General features: G+C 38.0%; 1 protein-coding gene across 2 annotated transcripts in view; it reads right to left on the bottom strand.

Annotated features, from left to right (window-relative positions):
* The window catches only part of LOC119654246 (orcokinin peptides type A-like), a 65,809-nt gene extending 40,049 nt beyond the window's left edge, over positions 1–25,760 (bottom strand). For both annotated transcript variants that reach the window (XM_038059491.1, XM_038059490.1), the window contains exons 1-2: positions 25,622–25,760; positions 25,347–25,506 (exon numbers count right to left, since the gene is read on the bottom strand). In XM_038059491.1, the coding sequence (XP_037915419.1) occupies positions 25,347–25,418 (72 nt within the window). In that variant the 5' untranslated portion in view covers positions 25,419–25,506; positions 25,622–25,760. The remainder of the gene's footprint in view (positions 1–25,346; positions 25,507–25,621) is intronic.
* Positions 25,761–27,359: the final 1,599 nt, after the last annotated feature.

The following is a 27,359-nucleotide window of genomic DNA, read 5'->3' on the forward strand; positions in this document are numbered from 1 at the left end:
CCTAGATGAAAACGATCGGCTTCTGCTGAAACGCGGAAACCGGTGACAGGATTTGGTTGGAGTATCACGGCGCCAACCACTTAGAGTCCACATTAGAAACTTTATTTTACAAATCACCTTCATATTTTATTGGCACCTTTTTCCTTCTGATTTATTTTTTCTATTTCTGAGTAATTTATGTTTTTACTGATTTTAGTTTTCGGTTGAGAGCCTGGAGGAAATGCAGCTCCAAGCACTTAAGCCTCATGTATTAGGCCCATTGTTTTGTCACCTCAAACATTTATTCAGTGCCCATCTGCTGGGCTTCTTACTCTTCTCCTCACATTGGTTAGGTAAAGCCGAGAACACCACCTCGATTTTTTCCATGTGGTAGGAGCAAAAGGGTTCCGGTAAAAGCCCCACTCTATACTGCTCGGGAGGAGGTTGGCTCATGTTTTTTTCACAGAAAGTTTCGCTTGCTTACAGGAGCTCAAATGTCCATATTCGACTGCGTGAACCCTTGCAGTTCCAACCTTTGTCAGTTTTTTACTTTATTCTTTTTATTTATTTATTCTTTGTATTTATTTATTTTTTCATTAGTTTATAATAAATTAGTCGGGTAAATTTGTCTTTATTTTGAGAATCCACCACTTCTCTTCGTTCTTCTCCTAACCACAAGGAGGATTCATATTTCGGAAGGGCCATCTCCATATTTTCAGGTTTGAAGACTTTGGGACAAAAAAGTAGTATCGGGTGAGGATTTAATCGATTGTGAATGCTGATGATTAAGGGATAATTTTAAATATTAATAAAATACACAAAATTGAGAATTTTTCTTCATCAGTTCATTTCAAACTTTCACCCTTATCTGATTAAATTTATAAGATATGCACAGGAAGGGGACGAAAACTGTAATGTAGTGAAAAGACCCTTATCCCTCCCAAAGTTTCTTCTTATATTTACAATGACATTACAATTTTAGTTTCTCAGTTAATCTTTTACCTAACTTAATTTTGGTAGAAATAGATAGTCAATAAGTTTCAAGGTTGCCAAAGTAATATATTGAAAATAGTTCGTGATAAGCTGCTCTTACTTCTGAAAAGTAAGGCCTAGCACAATTGCAAGTATACGGAGCTTCTTAACCGTTCACCCTGGGTGGTAGGCATTTCTAGGAATAAAGGACAATCTTAAAGTCAACGAATTGTCTATATGCTTGATAGAAGGCAATGTGAACAACATCTTTGTATGTATTCCCACAGCAAGGCAAACTTTTCCCCCTTTTTCATTCGCGATACATATTACTTTTATTTCAAATAGCATATTTGACCTTTTATTGAGTTTAATTTCCCAAAAATCTATTCAATATTAGCATAATAAGGTCAAATCGGATATAAAGTTAAAGGAAATTGTTGTAATAATATACATTGTGGTTCCACAAAGGATTAGGATTTTCATTTCATTTAATTCTGATCAACATGCATCTTTCACATTCATTTTAATATTAAATATTTAGCTATGTTGGTGGGGTATCTCATGAACAATTTAGCAGGCTGCACTTGACAATTTAATTAATTGATGATGGTTTCACGTTAACCACGAATTACTATACATTTTGTTGTGGGTGGCTATGAGTGCCTTGCACAAAAACTGGGGTTGGAATTTAAATTCATTTTATATGCGAAGAAAATTGTGTTCATTGAATTTATTATTTATTTTCTTATTGAAATCGTCATCCAAGATGCTAAAATGTGGAGGGGGTGATATCGTTAAAGCCCTACCTTTGCACACGTCATCGAAATAATCCTTTAATTTGATTTCTATTGAGTTCTTTTATACTGGAAGCATTCGCGAAGTATGGGGCGAACCCACATTTATTCATGTTACTGAATATTTAATGGCCTGCGAGTGGCTTTTACATGATAGAACCATTTTCCCTTTAAATTTAATCAAGTCTAAAAGTCTCGCGTATATTGTTTAATGTATTGTTTGAATTCCGGAAAGGTAAACATCTACATGGAATTAGTTGCATCATTTTTGAGAGTAAATCATACGTCATGGTTCATGGAGAATAGCTTTGTACTGAAGAAGGGGGTAAGTCACGCCTGAAATATATATTTGCGTTTAAACCCAAAAACTATAGTTTGGAGGAAGCAATCCCTTGTCTATTAATTTCAGGCTGGACTACAAGTAGCAGACGGAAATCTTATCTCATACTTCATGTTTTATAGATTTATTTACTGAACTTGCAACTTCCGGACACCAACAATCTAAAGTCCAAGGAGGGAAAATCTGATTTGCTTCCTGTTCATTCGACTTCCCGGAAAATCAGCTGACAAAATCGAATTATTTGTTTTTTTTTTTTATATTGAACTATAAAACACTGTGAATGATTTTCAATTCATGAAATTTACAACCGCAATCTTTTTCTTTGAAATTATAGATTCAGGAAGTGAACCCACCTAATGTACTATACGTACACATGCATGCATGTGAGCTTTCTGGGATATCCCATTCACGTTTGCCGATAAGGCACGTTTTGTAAATTAATCGAACTGACGTACACCAAGTACAATTCGTGTTCAAAATTAAGTTCAGCCGTACAGCTGTGCTGAAAAGGTGTATCTAAATAGTCTTCAGAAGTTTACTGCCAAAATCATGCTTATCTGCCCACAAAAAGTAGCGAATATTCTCAAAATTTATCAGAATTGAGTTGATGTAAAATTTGTCAAAAGTTAAAAATGGCAAAGTTGATCTCCTCTTCTCATTTAATGTCAATCTTTACTTAGTATCGAAAGTATCAAGTTACTTTACTTATACTCATATTGAATATTTAATCAAAACCATCAAAGAAATTTGTACTCCCTCTTACGTATACGTTTGTAGAGATTTCGAAAAATATGTCAATATTGGGATGGATACGAATGTGTGATCTTATATAAGAGTTCATCATAGGAAAAACAGGAACAGACATTTTCTATCGAACTGTCCAATGCTGACCGCATTGCCTTCTAGTGTATGGTTTAGGATAAAGAATCATATTAGACTGTTAATCAACCCATGATTATTATATTTCATTTATAAGTTACATAACGGTCAAATAGTTCGAATAATCTTTGCATTACTAAACATCACCACATTACCTAACATTTCCGGATCACCAAACATCACCACATTACCCACAACATTACCACATTACAAAAGTGATGTTGTAATATGATATCACATTTCAAAACATCGTCATAGTACTAGTCGCGACTCCGGGCATCGGGTTGAGTTTTGGGCTCGCTTTAGGCTGGCTTTGTGGGCTGACTTCGGTCTGGCTTTGGACTTGGTTTGGGCAAGAAAATTTGATTTGATGCCTATTCTGAAGACCTCTCAAAGTATGACTTTTTATACGTCTTGCAAAAGCTGGACAAACGCTTGAAAGTGCGTATAGAGCTAAGAGGGGATTATGCCGACAAAAAAAATTTTTTCCAATATATTTTGGTTTACAAAGAGCTGTCTTCACTGCGAAACTCGATGTTACAATGCCGCATGAACTGCTTAATCTGCGAATCCTTGACATTTTTTAAGAGATTGGCCGACGAAGTCTCCCATGTTGGGTAAACCACGCTTGACAGTTAAAAATGTTTTATTGTGTGGCAGGATTGTAAAAGCGCTGTATCCTATGAGCTGCTGCCAAATGGTCGAATGCTCAATTCGGATCTCTACTGTCAGTTTCGACTCTTCACAGGATCCTGAAAAATAAACCAAACATGGGAATTCGCGCGCCCCTATCGAAATAAACAACACGCGAGCTAAACCTAGAAATGAGAGCTCTGCGCGATTACATATGTGTTGATTTTAATTAAATTCCCGAATGCGAAACTGTAATCAAAAATTTGTCCCAAGTGCACGAGGTTTGGAAAAAAAATAAATGAAGAAACGTGACACTCTCGGAAGATGTTGCAATATCTCTTTAGAATGTGAATTCAGCACAAAATACGCCAAAAAAAAGAACAATTTTCAGTCATTGTTAGGACAAAGTGTGAAATATTGGGCCTTGGCGGACGCTACGCAGTCTAGCTAGCAATACACTTCGCATGGGGTGAGAAGAACTAAACTGTTCCTCGCGAGCCTTTCGTTACTGTGATTTCTTCTGAGGTCAATGTGCAAGTGTCTGGATCACACTACTTGTGGCTGCGAAACGAAAATACGCACGTTTGGATTACTTATGAATGAATTGAGCACGGAACAACGCAGCAAACACAAATCATGTATAAACAGGCGAAGACGCAACTTTTCCCGCTGCACACTCTCGAGTGTGGAAAATTACGCGATTCTGCCTTTTACTTTACGCCAACTTCCGTGCGCGGAGCTCTTTCCGTTACGAGAAAAATCAGAAAAAAGTCAAAACGGACGCAACAAGTCACAACTCACGCAATCCTCTTCAATGGACCTCCCTCGGATCACATGAAGCGTAGGCAATAAACAATGAAACCGAAGTGCAACACAACGAACTGAGAATTATTTTCAATTTCTACAGTATTAAGTCTCGACTCTGTAATTCACGACTTTCTTTTCTCGCTCTTAAGACACAACTTCACTGTGCCAAACCAGTTCCGACTCACGGTCCAGCCGTTCTTCTGTCATTCAATCAGCCGGTCTTGGTCCTGCTAATGTCGTGCCTGGCCTATGGCCTTGAACTTAAAAGTCCATGCCGGGCTCAGAGTCAACAGCAACGTTCACTGTTGTATTGAAGTGTGCGGCAGGTCACTCCTCTTCCCTCGCCACCCAAAAATGTGCAATATGAGCAACTTTTTGAAAAACATAATTTGAAATGTGTTAAATGAAGTTAGACTACGAAATTTAAGGGAAAAGGACCAGTTGTTGGACTGTTTTTAAAAAATAAGAAAATTTAGTTATTTGAAATATAAAGTACTGTATTCAAATGAAGGACGGGATGGGAATTGTGAAATAAAAAGGGATAATTGGAAAAATTAAAGGGGTAGAAAAAATGTGTAAATTTAAAAAAAAAAACATTTTTGAGGGTACTGGTCGGATGAATGTCACTTGTTGTTACTAATGTTAAATAATTTTGTAATACCATTAATTCTGCACCCATGTTCATAATACTAAGCATCCAGCGGTTAGTATTATCTATATATGTATAATCATCTATAATTTTTTCTAACGAAAGGCAAATGAAAAATTCAGAAGCAAATTCTTGTTTACATGCAGATAATACCTACTTTTTACCTCGAGATGAAGGAAAAAGGTTCAAACTATTACTCAATATTTACATCCTAGGCCCTCTTACCCTCTTATATTATCTATCCGACAACAAAGCAAATGGGATACTTCAATGAGATGATACACATGATATTTTTGCATAATAGACTATTTTCGGCTTCTAGGACAAGTCAGTGCTGAGTATCTTTCAGGAGAGAGTATAAATACATAAAATTTGCACAAATAGAAACCAAAGAAATAAATAGATAATATGAGGCTTAAACATTTCAAATGTAACTATTATTGGATTAGGTAGAAGATATGATAAAAGTAGAAGCCCTGACTCATACACGTAATATAATTATTATTAATGTATTCGACTTGTATCCAAATTTGTTGCCAGAAATAATTACTGCATTGAATGAATGAAGGAACTGAACCGGAAGATGTCAAAATATATAAAAAAATTATCGATCTGAAAAAAATAAATCAGAGATATTGCACGAGAATGACGCCATCACGGTACCTAATCAGTTAAAATTATCATTTTAAAATCAAAAGTGACTATATTTATAAAGATGTAAGTATCTAAGGAAAAAATGTAAGACGAATAAACCGGAAAATCTTAAATTCACTAGCAAATGGGCGACAATATATTACATGACTTCAAATGTTTAATGTGAACGCATCAGATTTGTGACTTTAATGTCACGCTTGGTTGGATAAATGGAATTTATAAAAAGGTAAAAAGATACAGGAGGACAAAGTATTCTCTGGAATTTCACTTCAGACAAATGCTACGTATATGATCTTAATATTTTTGATTTTCTAGTAGGGTATAGTCTGCAAATTTCATTTGTTGAAGAATGGTTACTAGCAAGTGAGCCTTGGAAGAAAATTGGGATCACTGGAAGCAACAAGTGGAAAATTAAATTTATTTTGTATAAATAGAGGACAGTTGACCATTTGATATTGTATTATTTGAATATTTAAAGGGATTAAGGAGTCCTGGGATTTATTAGATATGAGTCTGTATAGTTTGTGTTTAAATTCCGCGCAAAAACCCGTCTTTCAACGAATTTTTTTTTTTCAGAGTAAGGTGTCGACAATTCTGCGTGATTTAAAGCTGCTTTTAGTCCCAAAACTTTGAAATGAAAAAATAGTTGTAAAAATTTTCCTGATCAGAGAAAAGTTTATTTCTTCGTAAATAAATGCAGGGTACTTGCTCGTTGTCGATTGATTCCTAAAAAATGAGTCCTGCCTTCCAGAACCGCCAAGTGGTGTTCAAATTACAAAATAAAGGAGCAATGTAGAGAGAAGAAGAGAGGAAAATAAAGGGGTGAAGAAGAAAGGAAAACCAGAATTTGGGGTAACAATAAATTGGGCACTTTGCTAAATAGGCTGCCAAGGTACGACTTTCAAAGTTTCGTGTTTTGGCGTTGTGGCAAGGAAGGGAAATTGAGGGTGTGAAGCTGTAAAGGATAGTCCACATGGGGGAGGTTCTTTTTAAAAGAAAAGGCTCCCCGGTAAATTTACGTTGTACAGCTTCAAGAACGCTACAGTCACAGTATAATAGTATATCGTTTCTCGTGTTATTCTTTGGACTTAACTTCTCATGGATCATTGAATTGCAGAAGTCTCTGGATTCTGAGGATTATGGGCCTTTGCGGCTATAGGCTGAAAGATCCGAGCTTGTCTTAAATGTCCTATATTTGTGTGAAATAGTAACTTCTTCGTTCATTGATTTCAGTCAGTTAGCTAAAACTGTGTCGCGTTATTTTCCTTTCCATTCTTTATATTCCCATTTTGAGCGACAACAGCATGCCCATCACCGAGGTCATTTTCATGCGAGCAATGTCGCCTTCCTCCTGCTTTTGCACTAGGTTATTCGGGCTTTTTTCAGTCTGATTCTACAATGCACCACGTTAATTGACGGCGGCACGAGACCACGAGGAAAGATACTGGGTAGGGTAGGACTAGGCTAGGTCTCTCCACATAAAATGCAAGGGCAACGAAGGCTTATAGCGTTTATGTCGCAAATTTGAAGGATTGGTTCAGGAGCAATTACTTGCGTTTCAAATGACATAACCAAACGTACACCGAGTACATCAGACCACGTAACATTGGCCTGACTCAACTCGGGTGTCACATTTGTCTAACTTCGGTTTGTTAGTTAGTTGAACTGAAAGCACCATCCACGTGACCGACAATTTTATGGGCATCTTCATCGCTGGTAAATATTTTTAATAAATGTTCCCGCACAAAAATATCTCAAATTTTCGCCTCAAGGCCGTCCAGAGTTGAACTAATGATGCCGCTTTGCTTGTCGATACGTGAATGAATGGTACTTTCAGTTCAGCCGGCGGCCGGATGCACTGCGGGCTCTTCCCGCCATGGCTTACTAAATTGAACATGCTTGGCGGCCTAAAAATTCTCCCTCACAGCCTAAACAAACATGCTTGGCCGGTTGGTCGAATCATTTTTCATTCAAAGGCTGCAAACTGACATGACAACCGCGTTCTATTCATGTTTCCCCTGTTGGCCAACTACGGACTGTTCAGGCTCAACTGGCATGGGATGCCAGGCGCGAGCGCTTAGTATTATCTTTGCGGATAGTATCTACAACTCCTATCGGCCCTTGGGAGGTGGTTTTGATGTCATACCAATGTCTTTATCTGCCAGTCAATACTTTTTCCGCGTGGAAGCTTTGGAAAAATCAACCCTACAGAAGGATTTCAGGCTAATGTGCATACATACACACAGCTTGATCACAGGCAGAGCAGCAGATTGGTGCTGAGACCACCATTAGTGCGTCGGATGAATCGAGTGGACTTTTTTTCGAGAGGCTTTTCGACAGCAGTGTAAGGATCTTGAATTGATGTGAGGCCGTATCCAATCCATTATTTTGATTTAAGTTGAAACATGCTATTGAATAGAAATGTGGTAGGACATTATTACAAATCGTAGTTTGTAATGTACACATAAAGCAAACGAATTGTTTTTTACGAAATCTACACAAAACTTTCATAACAATCAATAATTTATTGTTATCAATAGTTTTATAGATGTGGAGTTTCTAGCATGTGCATCATTAATGGCTACCGAGAAATTGGCCGATTAGGAGGTGTAGTTGTGGACACCGTGCATGTGCTAATAACATACCCCCAACCAAGTCTACCGTCAAATAATGCAAGGGTTAACGCGAAACTAGAGAAGGGGAAGGATTGTGATTCGACAATTATTCGAGAACCGCAGAGCGATTTTTAACATATTTGAAAAAAGTTCGAAAATTTGCGGCGCTCTTTTGTTCATTTGAAGAGTTGATTTGCTGAAGCTAGTCTAAAATCATATCCTTTCAAAGAAGGGCCAACATGATAGCTTGATGAGCGGAGCGATCTACAATTGATGTGATTAAGGAAGTGGACCAAGCGGTAAGACTGGTTGAGGTGCACAGTCGCTACTGTCGACGAGTGGTGCAAAAAGCCTTGTATTCTTCAACGTGTTGTGACATTCTTAAGGTGCTCATTTCCATATTCCAGGTTACCTTTTGAATCATTCAATATTTAATGGACTGCACCCTGCTCTACGAGAAGTTTGAAGGAAAGAGGAGAGTAGGGATCACATCGTGGCAGCGTAGGGAGCTATCCTTCCTCCGGCCTTTTGGAATGCCTGGAAACCCTATTTGGTCGAATATGCGGGTGATGTTGCGGCACTACACGCATCTTACCGTGATTCTGCACCGGAATCTGAAAAACAAACAAACATGGAGCATCGAGCATACCTATGGGAATATAACACGCGAGCTAAAGTTGGAAATTAAACCAAAAACAGTAAAAATAACGACTCGGCCGCGCGCGTAGGTGAAGCAGCCTGCAAAAATCCTTTTGCACCCTTTGGTTCGAAACATCCACTTGTGTCACTCTGAAAACCCTTGGAAACCGTTCACGATTGCAGCAACAGATATATCGTCGAACGGAATTGTAAGACAACAACGCACCATGGAATCACCCAAAATAAACTGCACAAGGCACGCCTCCATGGCGGTATCATTGAATGACCAAAATACCGGGCGTGATTTTTCCAGTCTTTAACTAACGAATTTACTTTAACATTCTGAAATTCTTAGCCAGGGACTTCTTGGCATGATCAAAGACATTCTACTTATGAAAACTGCCACCTTGCTAATTGTCAATGCTAAAATCACTGGAAAAAATCTAATAGAGGATTCCGATCTCCTCGCAAATTCTTCAGAAGTTTATTAGTCAAAATCAGTGCCTAGGTTTTCCTGCCTTGATTGCCGCCAAAAAAGGTTAATGATCGTTTTTGACATGTTAGGAAATTTCTATATTTCTTGGAATATTTGATTGAATTTTAGGGCGGGTTTTACGAGAAATTTCCACTGACTGGGAAAAATCTATAGCAGCAAATTGTCATTGGTTTATTCTGTTTTTGCAAAGATAATTTCACTTCTGTTCAGAGCATCAGTTTGCTTGTTATACTGGCTTACCAAAGTGAACTACCCGAATGTTATGCCAATCGAAATGGTCTAGTGCTCTTTCGATGTCTTCGTCTACTCAACATCATGTTCCTCACGGGACCATTGAAAGGCTTACGACCACTTGCGGGGAAGCCACGTTAAACGATAGCAAAATCTTACAATTTGTGCAACTTCTTTTTTTTTCACCAAGGTAATGGTGGAATTCCTTCTGTCATGGTGTAGAAGACGCTACACTTCTCGTACTTTGCTAAAGCCGCTCCACATTTTCACAATCAGCCAGGTCACTTTGGATGTTGATGACTTTTAAGGTTTTGTGTTAAAATAATTAATATCGGTTTGCTGTCTTCTGTCTATCTGGCTGTCTCTTCGTCTATCACTCGCACTTTTCTGAAAAACGGTTAGTTTTGTATTGACACGAAATTTGGTGTAAAGGTGCGATCTATGAAACCCCATGCATACAGGCACACAAGCAGGTGACTATTACCTTCCTCATTACATGCTTGAGCGAGATGTTTTCAGAGCCCATCTTTGTTGTTGTCGGAGGGTATGCGCACATATTTTAAATCAATCATAAGCCATTTTCGGTAGCCAGGCGCTGTTGGGGCGTTTGGTGATAAGATAATTTCGAAATTTGCAAGCGGCTTCCGAAGAAAATTCTATTTCTTTTAGTCGTTTTTTATTACAAGCGGGGAATGCTTTAAGTGAATTTCTGAGCCTCAACTGAATGAGTAAAAAATAGGCGGTTTATATTAAGAAACGATTATTGATCCTCGGAACATGGGAATCTAATTAACTAAGTTAGACCAAGGTTAAGCGCTGTAGGCAGTGGTTTTCTTTTAGATAGGGGACATGTTGAGATTTTATTTTAATAGATTAATTTGATGCTTTTTGTGACTTTATTATACTAGCTACTTTTGCAGAGCCCTTTCAAACCTACCTACATATATCTTGTTCTCAAATATACCGAAAGCAGGCATGTAACATAGTTTTATTTATTCTATTGAAAAAGTACTATTCGAAAGCATTCGATAATAGAACAAAAGTATCCCTAACCTTCGTTGAGCTACAATGCAATCATCTTTTTGAACACCTGGCAACCATTTTTGAGTCGAACTACACACTTTCCTACCATTTTCTAATTATTAATCAAAACAAGCCTAGGCTCTCATAGTTTTCATTCGACACTTCTATTCATTCACGTGCGCCACTTTATCAAAATTTTCAATGAAATCATTTAAAATTAAGGTCTCATTCTCATATGAATTACAAAATTATGCAAATATTTCTTGCCTTAGATTTAGTTGCTATGTTATGTAGGACGAAAATGTTAGACTCTCACGAAGGAACTTTCTCCCTTCTTCCTTGGCATCATATTTTTTTTTGCTTTCGGGAAAGGTGTATTCTAATTTCCATTAGTTTTCAAATTATTTTGTATACCCATCAAACATTAAAATTGTCATTAATATTAAGATTCTAAACTTGACCTTTCTAATGAATTCGTCAGGGTGTTGTAGGATTTTGAGCTATTCGCACAATATGCAAATCATATTAATTGTAAATTTTTACAACCGTCTCATAATTAACAAGAAACCATTGAAACCCTAAGGGTGATTTATCTATTTAAATTTATCTATTTATCTATTCGAAAAAAATGTTAAGATGTAAAATTACCGAAAATTTGTTTGGTTAATTATGTTGAAGGGTCCCAATTTCTAATCTAAAATTAGTCGTTTTGAAAGCACAAAGAAATAAAATATCTATTGAAAATATTCCTTATTATACCAATCAAAAATACAAGAATCATATTTATTTTTACCGAAAAGAATTCTTTCATTACACCTCCCACCATAACGTACTCAACGACATAGAAAAGATACCCTGGCCTTTAAAAAAAGTCTCTATTTAATGAGAAACTTTATGACGCAGTTAAGGAGTATTTTACCTGGTATCGGGAAACCGAAAAAATAACTTCTCTATATAGAAAAATTATTCGCCTGGAAAAAAGATTTATGGGAAAATTAAAAAAGCCCGTAATTTTTCCGGTTTGCCTTGCCTTTTGTCTTATGTTCAGATGAACGAGTAGGATTTTGCGGGAAAAGGGAATTAGTATTTTTGTAAGTCCGCTTCAAAGGTAATCATCTGAACTATCACTTGAATAATGAATATATCGAAATCACTGACTGAATCAGTAGATACATATCTACAGTATATGAATAGCAATTCATACTTCCTTTAGTCAACAGGATCTCAGAATTGCATTCACCCGCCTGGACATCATCCACTTCCTTACCCTACTTCCTACCTATTTATATGGAATTTTCAGATGGTTGACCTTAGCTTAAGGAATCCCTCTATCAAACGAATCATCCATTCAAAAGGTAGCATCTTCTCATCTCTTTGATTTTACAATAATGAGATTCTAGTCCGTTACGCAAAAAGAGCTTTTTTTCTCAGAAAAATAAAAAAACTAATATTTTTTCCTATGCGTAATGTGATACGCTTGGTGAATTTATCTACAAAATGCTGGGTATCAGTTACATTCTTCTTAAATATTATATCGGAAAATGTGACCCCATTGAAATCATCGTTGAAATATAATCAATTGGTGCATATTTTCTTAACTTAACCTGTCAGCAGTACAGGAAGGATATATTCAGATTATCACCTTTATTTTCTGCTTAAGTTGAAATCAGAGCTCTGCAAGCAGTGCTGGGATTATAGATTAGCAAGGTGAAAGGCATAATTTCTTAAATTTATTTTGCTTCCATACGTTCTCATCCAAAAAGGTCATGTGAACTGCTTTTGAATAACTTTTCTTTTACTGTAAATACATTATTTGCGGAAAGTTGAATACGCGATTCAACACTGACTGGATAGTGTAGGTTTAGGTCTCAGTTTGCAAAATGTTAATAAAGAATATAATGCTGAGAGTCAGTTAAAGCATAAAATTTTATTAAAACCGGCTCACTGTCTGTCTGTTTGTCTGCCCGTCGATTACATACATTTTCCTCAGAGATAGTCGACTTATTGACACAAAATTTGGTGGGAGGGTTGGAGCTTTAAACTCCGTTCTATTCAATGGATGTAGCCAGGTGAGGTATTAAATAAAATATCTCAAGGACTTGTCATCACAGACGTAGCGTGATAGTGATGGTGCCTTGCCAGATTACCTATTTCCGAGATCCGACTCTTCGGTGTCAGCTGGCGATCTTGCTGAAGGAAGAAGTTCCTCCTCTGCAGAGAGCATGGTGACGTACAGGTCTTAGAAATCACCTGGCTGAGATGGGAAGACTGTGCGAAGCCGTCTGGTGTGCCATCTAATCTCATGTGCTGCTGAAGTCTCAGAGAAGGATAGGAGTAATCCTCGATCGTATAGGGTCATATCTCTTCTCACGGCGTTTAGCAACGTCGTGGAGAGGATTATGGCAGAATGACTTCCGAGCTGGCAGGTCTACCGACGACGCCTTGATGCCCGTGAAAAACGTTGCGGCCCATTGTGTTAGCAAATAGGTCCTTGGAATCTTTGAAATTTTCAAGGGTGCATTTAATTACCTAAGTTTGGTTGTCTGGAATTAGCTCTGTGAAAGAGCTACTACCATGGTAGGAAAGCATTCATTTAAGATGTCCATAAGTATGTGTAGGCGAGTGTGAAACGTTGCTACGGATAGCGATCTATCGCAGGTCTATCCATATGAAACTTGATGATAGATGAACTGTTGGGTGAGCTTCGTTCGGTGGTTGGATGCGTTGCTTACACGGATGATCTCCTCATGCCCTCATTTTGAGGGAAGCACCCGACTTGAGCTCGAGCAGCTGGCTACTCTGAGCACATGGGCATCATTAATGCGTGGTCTCTTAAAGTCGCTATCGCGGTATCAGCGAAAAAAACACTCGCGACGTTGCTCGAAGGCAACTCATGTCGTCCACCTCTAGTGAAGTTAAACGGAGTAAATTTAAAATATCAGAAGAAAGTGACATACTTGATTCCGCTCAGGACGCGTCTAACGAAATTGGTGTATATGTTGAGACATGTTATGATGCATGAATGAGGTCTAAGCAGGAGAACTGCTAGATTCGTATATGTGGGACTCTTTGTTGCATGTTTTACGTACAGGTCTGCTCTATTGTATGACTTTATGATGACGGTGCAGGGCAGAAAATTGCATCAAGTTTGTCAGTGGGTGGTGTTGTTAGCTTGTATTCTCCTATGTCGCACAGTTTTGACCGACCCAATGCAAGTTGTGAGAGATTAGATTGCGGTGCAACGAAAGTACGGAAGGTCGGGTCACATATGACTATATGAAATATGTGTCTACCACGTGGTTTGCGTTAGTGTTGTCTTGTGACCGATCCGAAGGTTTCCCGACAGTTCTCAGCGGCGAGCTGATTCCAGTTAAGTTGTTGGCCCTGTATTCGAGGGAGGCGAGGAGCCGAGCCAACAAGGGACTCCTCTGAAGTGGCTCTTGCTACGAAACTTTACCAGAGTTTGTTGGCGACCAAGATTAATCAGGATAACCCTCTGAGAAATATGCTCCAGATAAATTCCTGGAGTATGTGTTCTCGGCTTCCCAAATACCTCTCCCACGCATCTCTAGAAACTGAAATACGCTAGAAACTGGAATACGCTAGAAACTGAAATACTACCACATAATATGTAATGATTTAGAGGATTGGGCAGTGCCCAGAAGCCATCCTGGCTAGCCGCTATCAATCTAGAGGGAAGGGCTATCCCAATAGCTAAAAAGTTGGCGAAATTGACCGTGAAGCTTTGCCTGCAAATATTGAAATCGACTGAAGTGTGCCGCCGCCGTGCGTTTGCAGTTGCATGCTTCTGTGCTAGTCAAGCTCAGAAAGCTGGGGGGCGGTTATCTTCAGTCCCTCACGTGTCATTGTACAAAACTTCACTGATGCATGGGACCACACCGGAATCTGAAAGCCGCTATGATCATAAGAAAGTCAAGCGGCCCTAGCGCGGTGGTGGGAGGTGGCTCCCACCCTGCCTTTGCATCCTTATTCCATAAAAGTGCAGTATGCCCCTTGCCACTGGCAACAGAACGAAATTTTTGGTGACTTCATTCTTCTGAATGTATGCACATGGAGAGTCAGTTTCACTCGGTTCGGTAGATTTATTTCGTGCTTCCCATATTTGAGGTTATGATGTGTTGTAGTGTCAAATAGTACCTCTCAATTGGAATATATCAGATGACAAGAAAGCATGTATTTTTACTACTGGTAAACAGGACTATAGAGAGAAAATGCGGACCCTGTTAACACTTCTCCCTCAGATATTGGTATGATTGTGTCTATTCCAAGCTATCCACGTCCGGAAACTTCCCCATTTGCGGAAAATTATATACTCCGGAACCTATTTTATGACTTAAATAGACCATTTCACGGAAATTTAACTCTGAATCTGAAAATTTTTCAGATCAACGTACTTTAATACTTTCCTGATAGTAGTTAAAAGATGTTTGGGCAGTTGGAGGTAGGTAGGACAGGTAGTTCGAAAATCTACCAGCTTAGGCACCAGCCCAATTTTCTGTTGCTCACATACACTCGAATTGTAGCGAAATGAGGTAAGGTCCCACGAAAGGCGTTTAAGCAAACCGGTCACAACCCTCTACAGGCTCACCACGAACTCATAATTTGTTTGCCGCTGAGCAGAGTGTTTTCAAGATTTTTCTAAATATCGGTTCACATCTAAATCCAGGTCATTTTAGGCTCCTTATAGATCTATTCTTTAATTCTTAATCAGTCTTACCTATCAGCGTCGGATCAATTATTCGTTTCGATGACGATAGGCGTGTAGATTAAGCAGTTTAATTTATTCTGCAAAAAGCTCTACGTGTGCGGGTTTCTGACTTAACTATACCTGATCCAGCTTGACGATCTCATTGCTTTAAGGTTCCTGCTTTCGTACGAAATAAAATAACCTGGTGGACGCTATGGGGAAATCCGCAATAAAGTGCCAAGACATGGTTTTTCTCTGCGCAGGGTTAATACTATACCGGTCAGTCCCATAACTGAACTAGACTTCCTATTCGACTTCTCATTCGTATTATTGTCGTTGGCTAATAACATGTCTAACTGCGCAAACCTAACAATGAACTGCATTTCATTGGGTTTTCGCTGGTTGGTAGAGCAATCTGCAAAAACATGTTCTGGAACTCTGTCAAAATAAAATCAGGAGGACCCGTCTTCGCCCACCATAATTAACATAAAACTGCGTCATACAATCTCCTTCTGTTTACCTGATCATGATGCATCCTTACCAACCTAATCCATGACTCAATCACCATCGCAAAGATTTTTCTAGAGTTCACTTGGAAAGTGGTCTAAAAATACAAATCGTAAGTGACCCTTCAACGGTTCAGGAAGAATTAATTTTATTTTTCCATTCCAGTTAACAGATATCGCACCTGTTCTTGATATTTGACGCTAGTAGCAATTATGTAAAAGTTACTTTCCTTCGCATTACATGGATTCGAGGTCATGTGCCACTTCTTAGTAATATGCCCTTATCCTTACAACTTATGCTTTAAACGGACCAATAAATAAACGAACGGTGGAGGGGAAATTTGATCCAGGGTGAATAGGGATCAATCTCTATTGCCAAAATATCCCCTTAGAAAACTCCGAGTCCGGGGGAATCACCTTCATCCTCCACCCTTTAGTTAGACCTGCTTATGGAAAGTAAGCATAAAAAACACAAATAGAAGATTTTTGGCTATAAAATTGTTACCGGACGGAATAAGGGGATCTATTTTGGTCTAAACTCATAAGTTGATCCAAGCAACAGCAAAATGCTATATCCTTGGAAAAGCTGTTTTTCTCTGAACTTGGTGGGCTCAGAAAAGTTTTTTTATAAATTGATAAAACTGGGCGTAAGGATAACTGCAGATTGATTGTTGCAAAAGCGATTTAAGAAACTTTGAGAAGACTGGGTTGAGATGCTTTTTCTTACATTATCAGGCACAGCTCTTCCTTCATTCCTAAGAAAAAATGAAAATTTGGGCCTATGATTCGATGATCTGAGTGAAATATGAAAGATTTGCTACGGAGGATCATAGCTAACGACGGCAAATGCTTTGATTGATAAAATTCTTCCCATTTTTGACATTCAGAAATACAGACTACGCGATTTGTCACCTGAATATATCTTTCTTATGCGTGCGTTACTTAAATGAATTCCTCCCGATACACTGCACGAGATTCTTGAAATAAATGCTAATGAGAGGGTTGAAATCTATACTTCGCACGCCACCCTACTATGATCCGCAACGTGTTAATGCTCTAGGGACGGATTTCAAAAACTTATGGATTTATAAAAGATAACTAAACTCATAGAGGAGACCGCCAAGTGTAACGGCTTGACTTCATTCACGAATAACTTGGACGTGAAGCTTATGAGTACATCCTTGCCCATATCATCCATATCAATTATAGTTTCACCAAATGTATTACTCATAAAATGACTGGCAAATTATGTTCTCATATCTGAAGTTGTTTATTATCAAGGATGTATTGTCACCCGGTAGCATCCTTAATCAAATCAATATTGCATCATGCCGTATACGGAACCATAGTCTCTGAAACACATGACTTGCAACATTCACGAAATGGCGATTCGTTGCAACGAAAGCTTTATTAGTTTCACATTGATGATATTCGATATATCAATCCACGTGGAGTTTGATTGGACATTAATTCCGCACAAATAACCATGTGGTAGCCACAGTAATAATGTAGAAGAATTTTTTAGATTGTTTCTTCCCAATCATTAAAAGTTATCGAATTGCATTATTTTTTTAAAACTGTTGAAACAGAAAATGTCCTTATAGAGGGTGAAACTGGAGCATATTTTCCGACGAAGAGACCAATAAGGATGGGTTTAGAATGGCGCATACCATACGGTACAACGTCGGACATTACAATATGCATATATAGGTATAACCTACTATGTTCATTCACTTTCGTAAAGCTGGGACTGATCCTTTGCAACGGTTGAAACTTATTTCCTGTCATTAGTTCACTAAATCTATTGGAACCTGACATGTACAATGCATGGACGAATGCAAACTCCCGAGCTGTACATTAAAAGTAGACTCCAAGGAAATCAACTTAGATGCGTACCGTGCGAAAGATCGGAAGTCCGCCTGGAGGACTAAGGAAATTGGAAGGAAAATAAAGTGAAGATCAAGGACTGATTTGTCTGTCGAACCATTGAAGGAAAATAAGAAGTTTAACGCTTACAGGCAAATCTATAATAAACTTCAAGAATAACTGCCTCATGTGCAACCCTCAAACAAAAAATATGAATAAAATTATCAATCGTCACTTGGCTAGGACGTAGAGTTCTGTCAAGGGGTTCTCAAACCATAGTCTAGTATATTAAGCCATCACTGTTTTGGTCAATGTTTAAACCATTTCCTATGGACGTGGATGATCAGGTCAATCACAGCTAACGAGCTGTCATCAGCGTTGAAGACGAGGCTTATTTATAAAACCCAGCCAACCCATAACCGCCGCAAAAATCTTCATTTCGAATATGATGATGATGATTTAGGGAAACATCTTTGACCACATAACTGCGAGACGCCGTTCATTTTGTTTAGTTCATAAGTATCACTGCTTTGAGACGACAGGAAAACATCATCTACGTACAGGAATGTTTATTTATTTCATGTCCTGTGTGACAGTGCTCAGAACACCCCTCTTCATTATTGAACACCGACGGAGGCTCCGATCGATTTTAAAATACCTGGTACGCTTTAACCTCTGCTCTTCGGACACAGGTGGAAGACTTTAAGCAGGGCTCTGGTATTATATGTTGCCGTATTGCACAGTTTGTGTGACACACAGTCAAACATCTCTTTTAAATCCAGGAAAACAATGTAAAGAAGATTACCAGGTGTACAAGCTTAAATCCACTGTTTGCTCGCAGGTGGCGTAGTGAGCGTATCAAACTGCTATGAGCACGCCATATTTGTTTTTAGTACGACATTCGTCAACAATTGTCAGTCCATATCATCAGCAATTTCATGCAAAAAACATAGTTTTTCTCCTCAATAATCATGTCTAGTTTTGTTCCCGGAAAGAAGCATTTGCGGGAAGCTCTGCTTTTTTACTTCAATTTGAAGAAATCAGCCGCTGAATCGCATGGAATGCTTGTGGAGGCCTACGGCGACAATGCTCAATCGGAAACAACGTGCCGAGACTGGTTCCGTCGGTTCAAAGATAGTGATTTCGATCTGAGCGACAAGGAGGTGAAAATCGGCCCAGGAAAGTTAAGGACCATGAATTGGAGAATCTTTTGGACGAGGACGATACTCAAACGTAGAAAATGCTCGCCAAACAATTAGGTGTTTCTCAACAAACCATTTCCATGCGTCTACGTGCAATAGGTAAGGTTCAAAAGATCGGAAAATGGATGCCGCATGAATTGAAAGATAGGCAGATGGAGCGGCGCCAAAATACATGAGAAATTTTGCTTGCCAGACACAAAAACCGATGTTTTTGCATCGGATTGTGACTGGCGACAAAAAGTGGATTTATTTTGAGAATCCTAAACGAAAAAAATCGTGGGTTGATGCCGGCCAACCAGCGACATCTTCTGCAAGACCAAATCGCTTCATACGGAAGACGATGCCGTGCGTGTGGTGGGATCAGCGGGGGATTGTCTACTATGAATTATTGAAACCTGATGAGACTGTCGATACCTACCGTTATCATCAACAACTCATCAAATTGCATCGTGCTCTGAATGAAAAACGGCCGAAGTATCAACAAAGACGTGAAAAGTTGATTTTCCTCCATGATAATCCTCCGTCGCACACCACGAAAAAAGTTCGTAACTACTTAGAAACACTCAACTGGGAGATACTACCCCAACCCGCTTATTCACCAGACCTGGCCCCATCCGACTATCATCTGTTTTCATCGATGGGCCACTCGCTCGCTGAGCAGCACTTCGATTCTAACGCAGACGTCCGAAAATGGCTTGAGGGCGTGGTTTGCCTCGAAAGATCAACAATTTTATTGGCATGGTATCCATAAATTAACCGAGAGATGGAAAAAATGTGTAGATAGCAAGGGCCAGTATTTTGAATAAAGTTTTTTTTGGTTCCTATAAAAAAAAATGTGTTTTTCTTGAAAAAAAACAGCGGATTTAAGCTTGTACACCTGGTATGTTTTGCATGGTATAACCAAATCAAGAAAATCACCTCAAAAAGGAAAGTATCTATCTAAGTATCAACTTTTCAAATTCAATAGCTAGCCCTGAGCCTTAGAGCTGGTGAAGGGCGCAATGATCTTAGTAATTCAGTAATTATCTCGCATAATTTTCCAGTAATCATAAAAATCTCGAAAGCTAAGACCAATCTATTTCAGATTATCCCAAAGGCATTTCAGAAATTTTCCCTGCAAGAAATTATCAAAACCTCAATATAGTTTAACCGCCAATGGCTACACATTTCGGAACGACCAAAGGAAATAGTTCTATTGAAGGGAGCGGTCTAACCAGTTGAGTCAAGCCCACTTTTCCTTTCAGCTTCAAAGTAGGAACCTTTTGAATTGGATCTCGTACATCAAAATACTTTAACATAGAGGTGCCAAGGAAAGGTGAAAATCTTTCAAGCTGAGTTTCACCACCGCTAGTTAGCTGATGGCAATGTGATCTGTCTTGGATCCTTCATTGGGTAATAAGTTTATGTAATTTTTTTCTAATTTCGAATTTTAACTCTACCACGTTAAATGTAACTTCTGACAGTTTTCCTTATATATGGAGCATAGTCCCACTTCGGTGCTAGTTTTATCTGCACTGTACGGTAAATTCTCCTAATTTTTCCAAATTCTTCTATAACTCATCGCTTGTGGTTTACCGTAGTCTGACTGAAAGGTCATCCAGCAATCTAGAACTCCGCTTGTACATTACAAATTGCAAATAGCTATTTGCAACTACAAATTAGATTTATAAATAGCGATGAAAATTACTAACGTTCCCTTGACAGAGATTGAGCAGTATCCTGCAACCTGAACGTAAAATGGAGTTAAAATATGTGAAAATAGTATCCTTACACTACTCGTAAAATAAGGACTACGTTCATCCGTCAATTGCAACTTCAAAAGCAAAGATGTTCAACTGCAGATGTATCTTGATCGAAAGAGGACGTTGCACAAAATATATTGAAGCAAAGCAGTTTCAACTAAGTATTAAAGCCAGAAATATTTATTGGCTAATGAACCAAAAGATATAAAACATAATAAGATGCTCAGCAATCTCCCTTTTTCTATCAATTCTCAAGGCTAACTACTTGATGAAAAAAGTTTAGGGTGATCTTAGCTTTATTTGGAGTTTTCTTTGCAATTCAATTGTTATTTTAATATTAAAAATTTTTCAACATGTCGGGTTATAAATAATTATTCAAGTCAATAATTCTATCACTAGGAATCCTGATAAACGTTATAATTCTTTTTCTTACTCTACTGTAATCGGAAAACCACCAGTTCCAGAAGTATTGATAAATTAATATAAAATCTGATTAAACAACTGCATACTGAAAATTATTGGTAATTAGTCAAATTATGCATTAGTTATAACTATCTTATAACCTTGGGAAAACTCTGCAAGTATGAGAAGAGTGCATCGACGAGCTTTTCAATCTCCGCAATTTAGCCTTAATTTATATGCATCGATTCGATGAAAAGTTTTATCAATGAAGAAAAAATCGAAAGCATGTTTTTATAATGCGATTGTTATGTTTATTTTCAGGCAATGTTAGAGCGAAAAGGTAGAATAACGCACATGAACAAACGCTACTATTGAGCTCGCTGGAAAAATCTAAAGTTAAATTGAACTATGTATCTTTTCTAGATAAAATAAAAACAAGAAGAAACAAGTCGAAATACCGGAAGATGGACGCTACGAGTATAAAGGTGTTACATTCATCTTTCGTGAGGAATTTCCTATTCGAACATTTACACTCTTATAACCGTACCAAATTTTGTCCTTTTCAAATGAACTTAAGGGGGGTTTTCATTTGACCAGATATCGGAGTGGGATGTATTTTAAGGCCAAAACTTTTAATGTATGCACGTTGTGAATTCTTTCAGATTCTTCGGCTGGATAGATTCTGAGAATGAGACCTTTTACACTTTTCGGGACACACATTTGGAGCCCTCACTCCCCTGAATTTCACTCTGTATCAACAATTTAATCAGTTTCCAAACGTACTAATCGAGCCGTTTCATTTGATACTCCACATGACTATGTTCTGTGAAAAAAATGTACACTTTCTTTTGGATGTACTAAATTAAACCCAGTGCAAAATGATTTCACCCGTTGTTTGTAAAAGGATTCACAGACCACACTGTTTCCGAGTAAATCGGGTGTGACAGACAAACGGCAGACATACATTGAATCGATTCTGATAAGGTTTCGCATTTCACAAAACCTTAAAAATTATGTTTTCAGCACTTTTTGAAAACTCGATCATTAAGAATCACTGAATAAATGGCAACCATTTACTAATGTGAGGATGGACTAAAATTATACGTGAACAACGTCAGATGGTTCTCAAGCGACAGCACATTCTTAAGGTGGTCTTCCTATAAAGGCACTTATCTTTTGAGCATTGAATGTGATATACGGTGCAATTCCTCCGACTGGCGCTTCTATCCATTCTGACTATAAATAGCATACGAAGGCTTTGCGGTCCTTAGGGATTTGGCATCGTATTTGCCAGGGCGATGCCTTTACTGCAAGCGTATTGTAAATACTGCCTAAAGTTCAGCACTGAACCCTGTGGAATACCCCTGGAAATAATATATTCCCTGAGTCAATTGCCTGTATCATTCCTGAAGTTTCTTCATGTTAGGTAGTTGTGCGACAAGCACAGCTAAGTATCTGGTTACGTCAATCGCAGTTTCTTTATAAAGTTCTGATGAGCCCAGTTGAATGCATTTTACTCACCAAAATTAACCACAGTGCAATACTTGCCAGAAGCTGTAGGACTGAGGTAGGTAAGACCTGGGGCCTTTCTCCAAAGCGGATTCATTGGATATGCATATCCAAATTAAAATCGATTTTGAAGTATGCATGTATCGTCAGGTGACTGAGATGAAATTTTACTAACACCCGGAAGTTACTAGGGCAGACTCCAGGGTTTATTTGCCTAGGTATTGCTGTAGCAAACGGTACTATGCCAACACAATACCACAAAAAAAGCTGGAGGTGAGATGGAAAGCAGTTAACGACGAATATTGGCTTGAAAGCATTGGCGCGATTTAAATACAGTGAATCATACAGTCATGCGTCCATCTTCATGATACCTAACATGAAGTGACTCTGATGCCTGCTATCATATTATCATATTTCCAGATTACACAGATATACTCTTTTATCACGATTAGTGAAGAATGGTCTAAAAATTGTCATAAGCCTTTTGAGATTACAGACCTAATAAACTTCATCGATGGGTCAGTCATAGGAGCCGATTCGGACTCAGGGATGTTCTGGGAAAACCAAATTGTGGAACTGGTTCGATCTTCCGCAAAAATGGTGAACATATTCCATGCGGTGGTATATAAATATATGAAATTTCGTTGGCAGCAAAAGAATGCAATGAAAATGGCAGAGTCTCACCACTCGAATTTGTTTTGACAGTCGGGCTGTCTTAGTAGTACTTAAAAGTATCAACGTGTCAAGCCACTTGGTGTGAAATTGCCACCAGTTGCTACTGATACTTGACAAACTGAGCAAAACATTTCTGATGTGGCAAAAAGGAAACTGCTAGACTGACCAGTCAACGGGCTGGGCAGACAAGGGCCAGCATTTGGCCATCAACTGTCAAGTTTACTCTGAAGGCGGAAATTACAAGGATTCACGCACCCAGAGGGAGAAATTTGAATTGTTGTGGTAAGACAAATTCTTTGTGAGAAACCCTATGAAGCTGCATTTTTATTATTTTTAAGATAATACATGGAAAAGACGGGTGAATATATGTTGCCAATATAAGAAAGAGGAGTAGAGGTCCCTGCACATCGCATGCAGCTGTTCTAATTCTTCAGATAACTGATGAAGATATTTCGGTAAAGTTTTCCTCAATGAAGAATCTGCACAGTCTTTGTCTCTGCAGAAGGTTGTCACATTCGGAAATGCCTAAAGAGGGAACGGCGGAGACGCGAGGCCATTGAATAGGCAATTCTGAGGGTTAGTACAATGGACATAACAGAAAACTTGAGTGCTTAGAGTTGTGCCAAGCTAATATGTGTCTACATGATTAAGTCTAGGCCGCACAGAATAAATGACCCTGGCTATTTTCTGCTGGACAACTCCACCGTGTAGCAAAAGTAAAAAAAATTTAAAAAATTCCTGTAGATTTTTCGTTTCTGGTATTTAGAAAATCAAATCTAGTTCACAACGCACTGTGAGTATCTTTTCTGTAGTTTCTGTCACATCTAGTTTAAGACAAATTAGGTAATAGTCAAGTTAATTTTTAAAAGATTATTCAAAGTTTTTACTGAGTTGTCCTTGTAGCTTGTGTAAATCTTTAACTATAAAAAGTCACTTTCTGTAGGACCAACCCTTAGAATTAGGAAGTCGAATAGTTTACATTTACTGATCTGTTAAAATTGTAAAAATATCTTTAAAAAAAGGATATGTTTTCCAAATAAATAAGGATCTTAAATTTCAAAACTAAAAAACTGATTTTGGGATGAAAGTAAAAATCCTCTAATTAATGAATTATATTTCTTTAAACATGGTCAATGCTGATCTAGCTCTTAGAATTTTGAATCCTGAATTTTACAAATCCACTGCACATTTCTGCATGAATTAAAACTGCGAGAGGAGAGTCCACAGTAACGTTTTAGAAAGTTCCGAATATCAAACCGGACTAGGATTCTAACCGCAATCCTTGCAACAAAAAAGTATCTCGTTTCAATTTATCTATTTCATTACACAATAAATTCAATTAATTTCAAAGGACGCAGCACACTATCTGAAACTGAAAACTACAGGACAAAGTCGATAAAATTATTGAAAATGAAAGCTGCATTGAACTGACTGATATTGATAAAGATCAAGGATCTTCGGTAACTATCATATGCTGAAGATAAAATACAAAATTTAAGGAATATTGAATGAATATTTAACGATGAGATTTTGTATCTATAAACTTCGTTGTATGATTTATTTTAAATCCACCTCGTTTGTAAATGGAAGGGACTCGAATTAAATAGTTTATGTTCTCGTTGCATTCCTAAAGAAAGAGATTGTCCTGCATATTCAGCCTTATGTTTCGTAGGAAACAATTTAGAGTTGAATAAGTTTACACATGATTCAGCCACATAGTAGCTGATGGATTTCGCCGGTTCTCAGATTATAATAAATAAATGAATAGGGAGAACTATCTTTAAAAAAGATTCTATAATTCAACACTACTAATTTTCAGTCAAACAACTACCATTTTTATAAAATAATGTTTTACGATTTTTCGAATCTTTTTTTATCAAATTACAGATGTGTTTTCGAGGTTTCACAGGCGCCTGAATTAATACGATGATTTGTGATGAATAACGTACGATAATATGGATAACTCCAACCACTTCACCATTTCACCAATTTTTTCTTATTTATTACCAAGTCACAATCACTTACCTTTAATGGTAAACTAAGCGTAACACCAACAAACAAAACTGCGAATGCAATGAATGCTGAACGCATCATCATTTTCGTGGATAACTTAAAGATTTTCGAACACAGAGAATCGACGGAAGCAGATAGATTATCTTCACTTCGCACTTAGCACAAACACCTCCTTTAAAATTTAGAAATATTATTAGTAATTTCCAGCTACTTCCTGCATCCGACTTTGCATCCACGTTGCAACAAAAATGCTATATAAAATTCAACTATTTGAAAAAAATAACGACCTGCTCAGGAAATGATTGTAATTCGATGAACGGAAAGGTAAATCGGAGTGTCCTCTTTGGGTACTTGACAGTGATAGTGAAGCTGCTGTAGCCTCAACAAACGACTGAATGGAAGTGTCTATTGGAGCCGTGCTGAGCTCCTTTTATATATCGCAATTGGACTTTGGGGGATATCCACCAGAGCATTTGAGGAGGAGGAACGCGTTGACAAGGTCTTATCACGGAAAATGGGAAAACAAAAAGCGACAACACCAAGCGCCTAAGCAGATGTAACCATATTGAGAAGCTTATGCGCTTTAGGAATGCGTTGGTCTTAGCTGCTTACGGTGTACAAAAAATGATGATTTAACTTTTAACAAATGTCCTTTATTGAAAATATGGTGTCCTTTCAATAAAGGCGCCACCCGTCCTCAATTCAGCGCGACAATTTCAATGGAAACTTAATACGAATATTGCCGAATGTGCATACAAAAGTTAAATTATAAATTTCCTGTAACAATTTCGAATGTTCTGTATATTATGCTAACGACTTCCCTTCTGGTTACAAGTAACCATAATTCGGTGTAATGAAGGATCAACATGGCGTCTTAGGTGCCATACAGCTTTGATTGTAGCGTGTGTGTTAATGTACGTATCTGAACTAAATTGGAAATTATGAGATGATCTAGGAGTCATAGTCGGAATTTTCGTAACCGCAAATGGCAAACACTAATGATAATATCAACTGCATTTATGAGTGTTGACGACAATGGTAAGAACATTTAGCATGAACAGTTTTCCTGTTATTAGTGTTCCAGCTATGAATTCATATTTTGTAGCAAACACTACGACAATCTTATGGGAGATGAATGAAATTTACGATTTATTCCTATTGCAGACAATTTCTGGTGGTTAAGCCATTGATAGACGATATGTAAAACAGGCGGGGTTGATTGTTTAAGCTTTTTCCATCTCGGGAATTTCGAAGAAATAAGACCTATTTCTTTCAAGGGCTTATGAGAAGCTTAATAACATTTTTCATGAATTACTTGGTCCATAGGGATGATATCACATTCTTCCCCTCTCACAGGCATAAACTTCAGCAAAGAGGTAAGAAATGTCGGGATAAAACTGAAACTGAAAAGAAAATTTGAGTGGGTATTTCTCCTGAATAATTGCCCATAGTCCTTTGAAGATATTGTGTGCTCGTGAAAAGAAGAACCCCACCACAAGTTGATGAATAACCCTTTATGTCAATAAATAAAAAGATGGATATTATTATAAACTGACAGGTATAAAGCGATTAAAGTACGAGTAACAAAAGGGGGAAACTTGAAATGGGATGATGTTCAGAAGAAAGTAAGAGCAGAATTTATTTTTTTTCAAAATAATGTTTACTTTAAATTATGGGATTAGTAGTGTGTGAACAGTAACGGAAATATAGTAGAGTCCTGTCATTGTGATGCAGCCTCCTCCTGGGCTTTTGAACCTTACGTCAAACGGAATATATGACACTCCTTCCACAAGTTAGAAATTTCCGCCATCCACCAGTAAATTGAAGGCTTGCCGCGGTTGAATGCCCTACGAGGCATGGAAGCTCCCTAAGCTGCGGTTAAGAGGTTCACCTCTGAATTTTGATAGCATCAGTTGCAAAGTCACTACCCCCTCGAAGTTCTCTCCAGCGCAGCTCTGCCTGACTCAAGAGCTTCGACGAATCTTTCGATAATCACACGTTCGACGAAAGCTGGCAAGGATCCGG

This window comes from Hermetia illucens, chromosome 4, assembly GCF_905115235.1.
Source record: "Hermetia illucens chromosome 4, iHerIll2.2.curated.20191125, whole genome shotgun sequence".
Classification (NCBI taxonomy): Eukaryota; Metazoa; Arthropoda; class Insecta; order Diptera; family Stratiomyidae; genus Hermetia; species Hermetia illucens.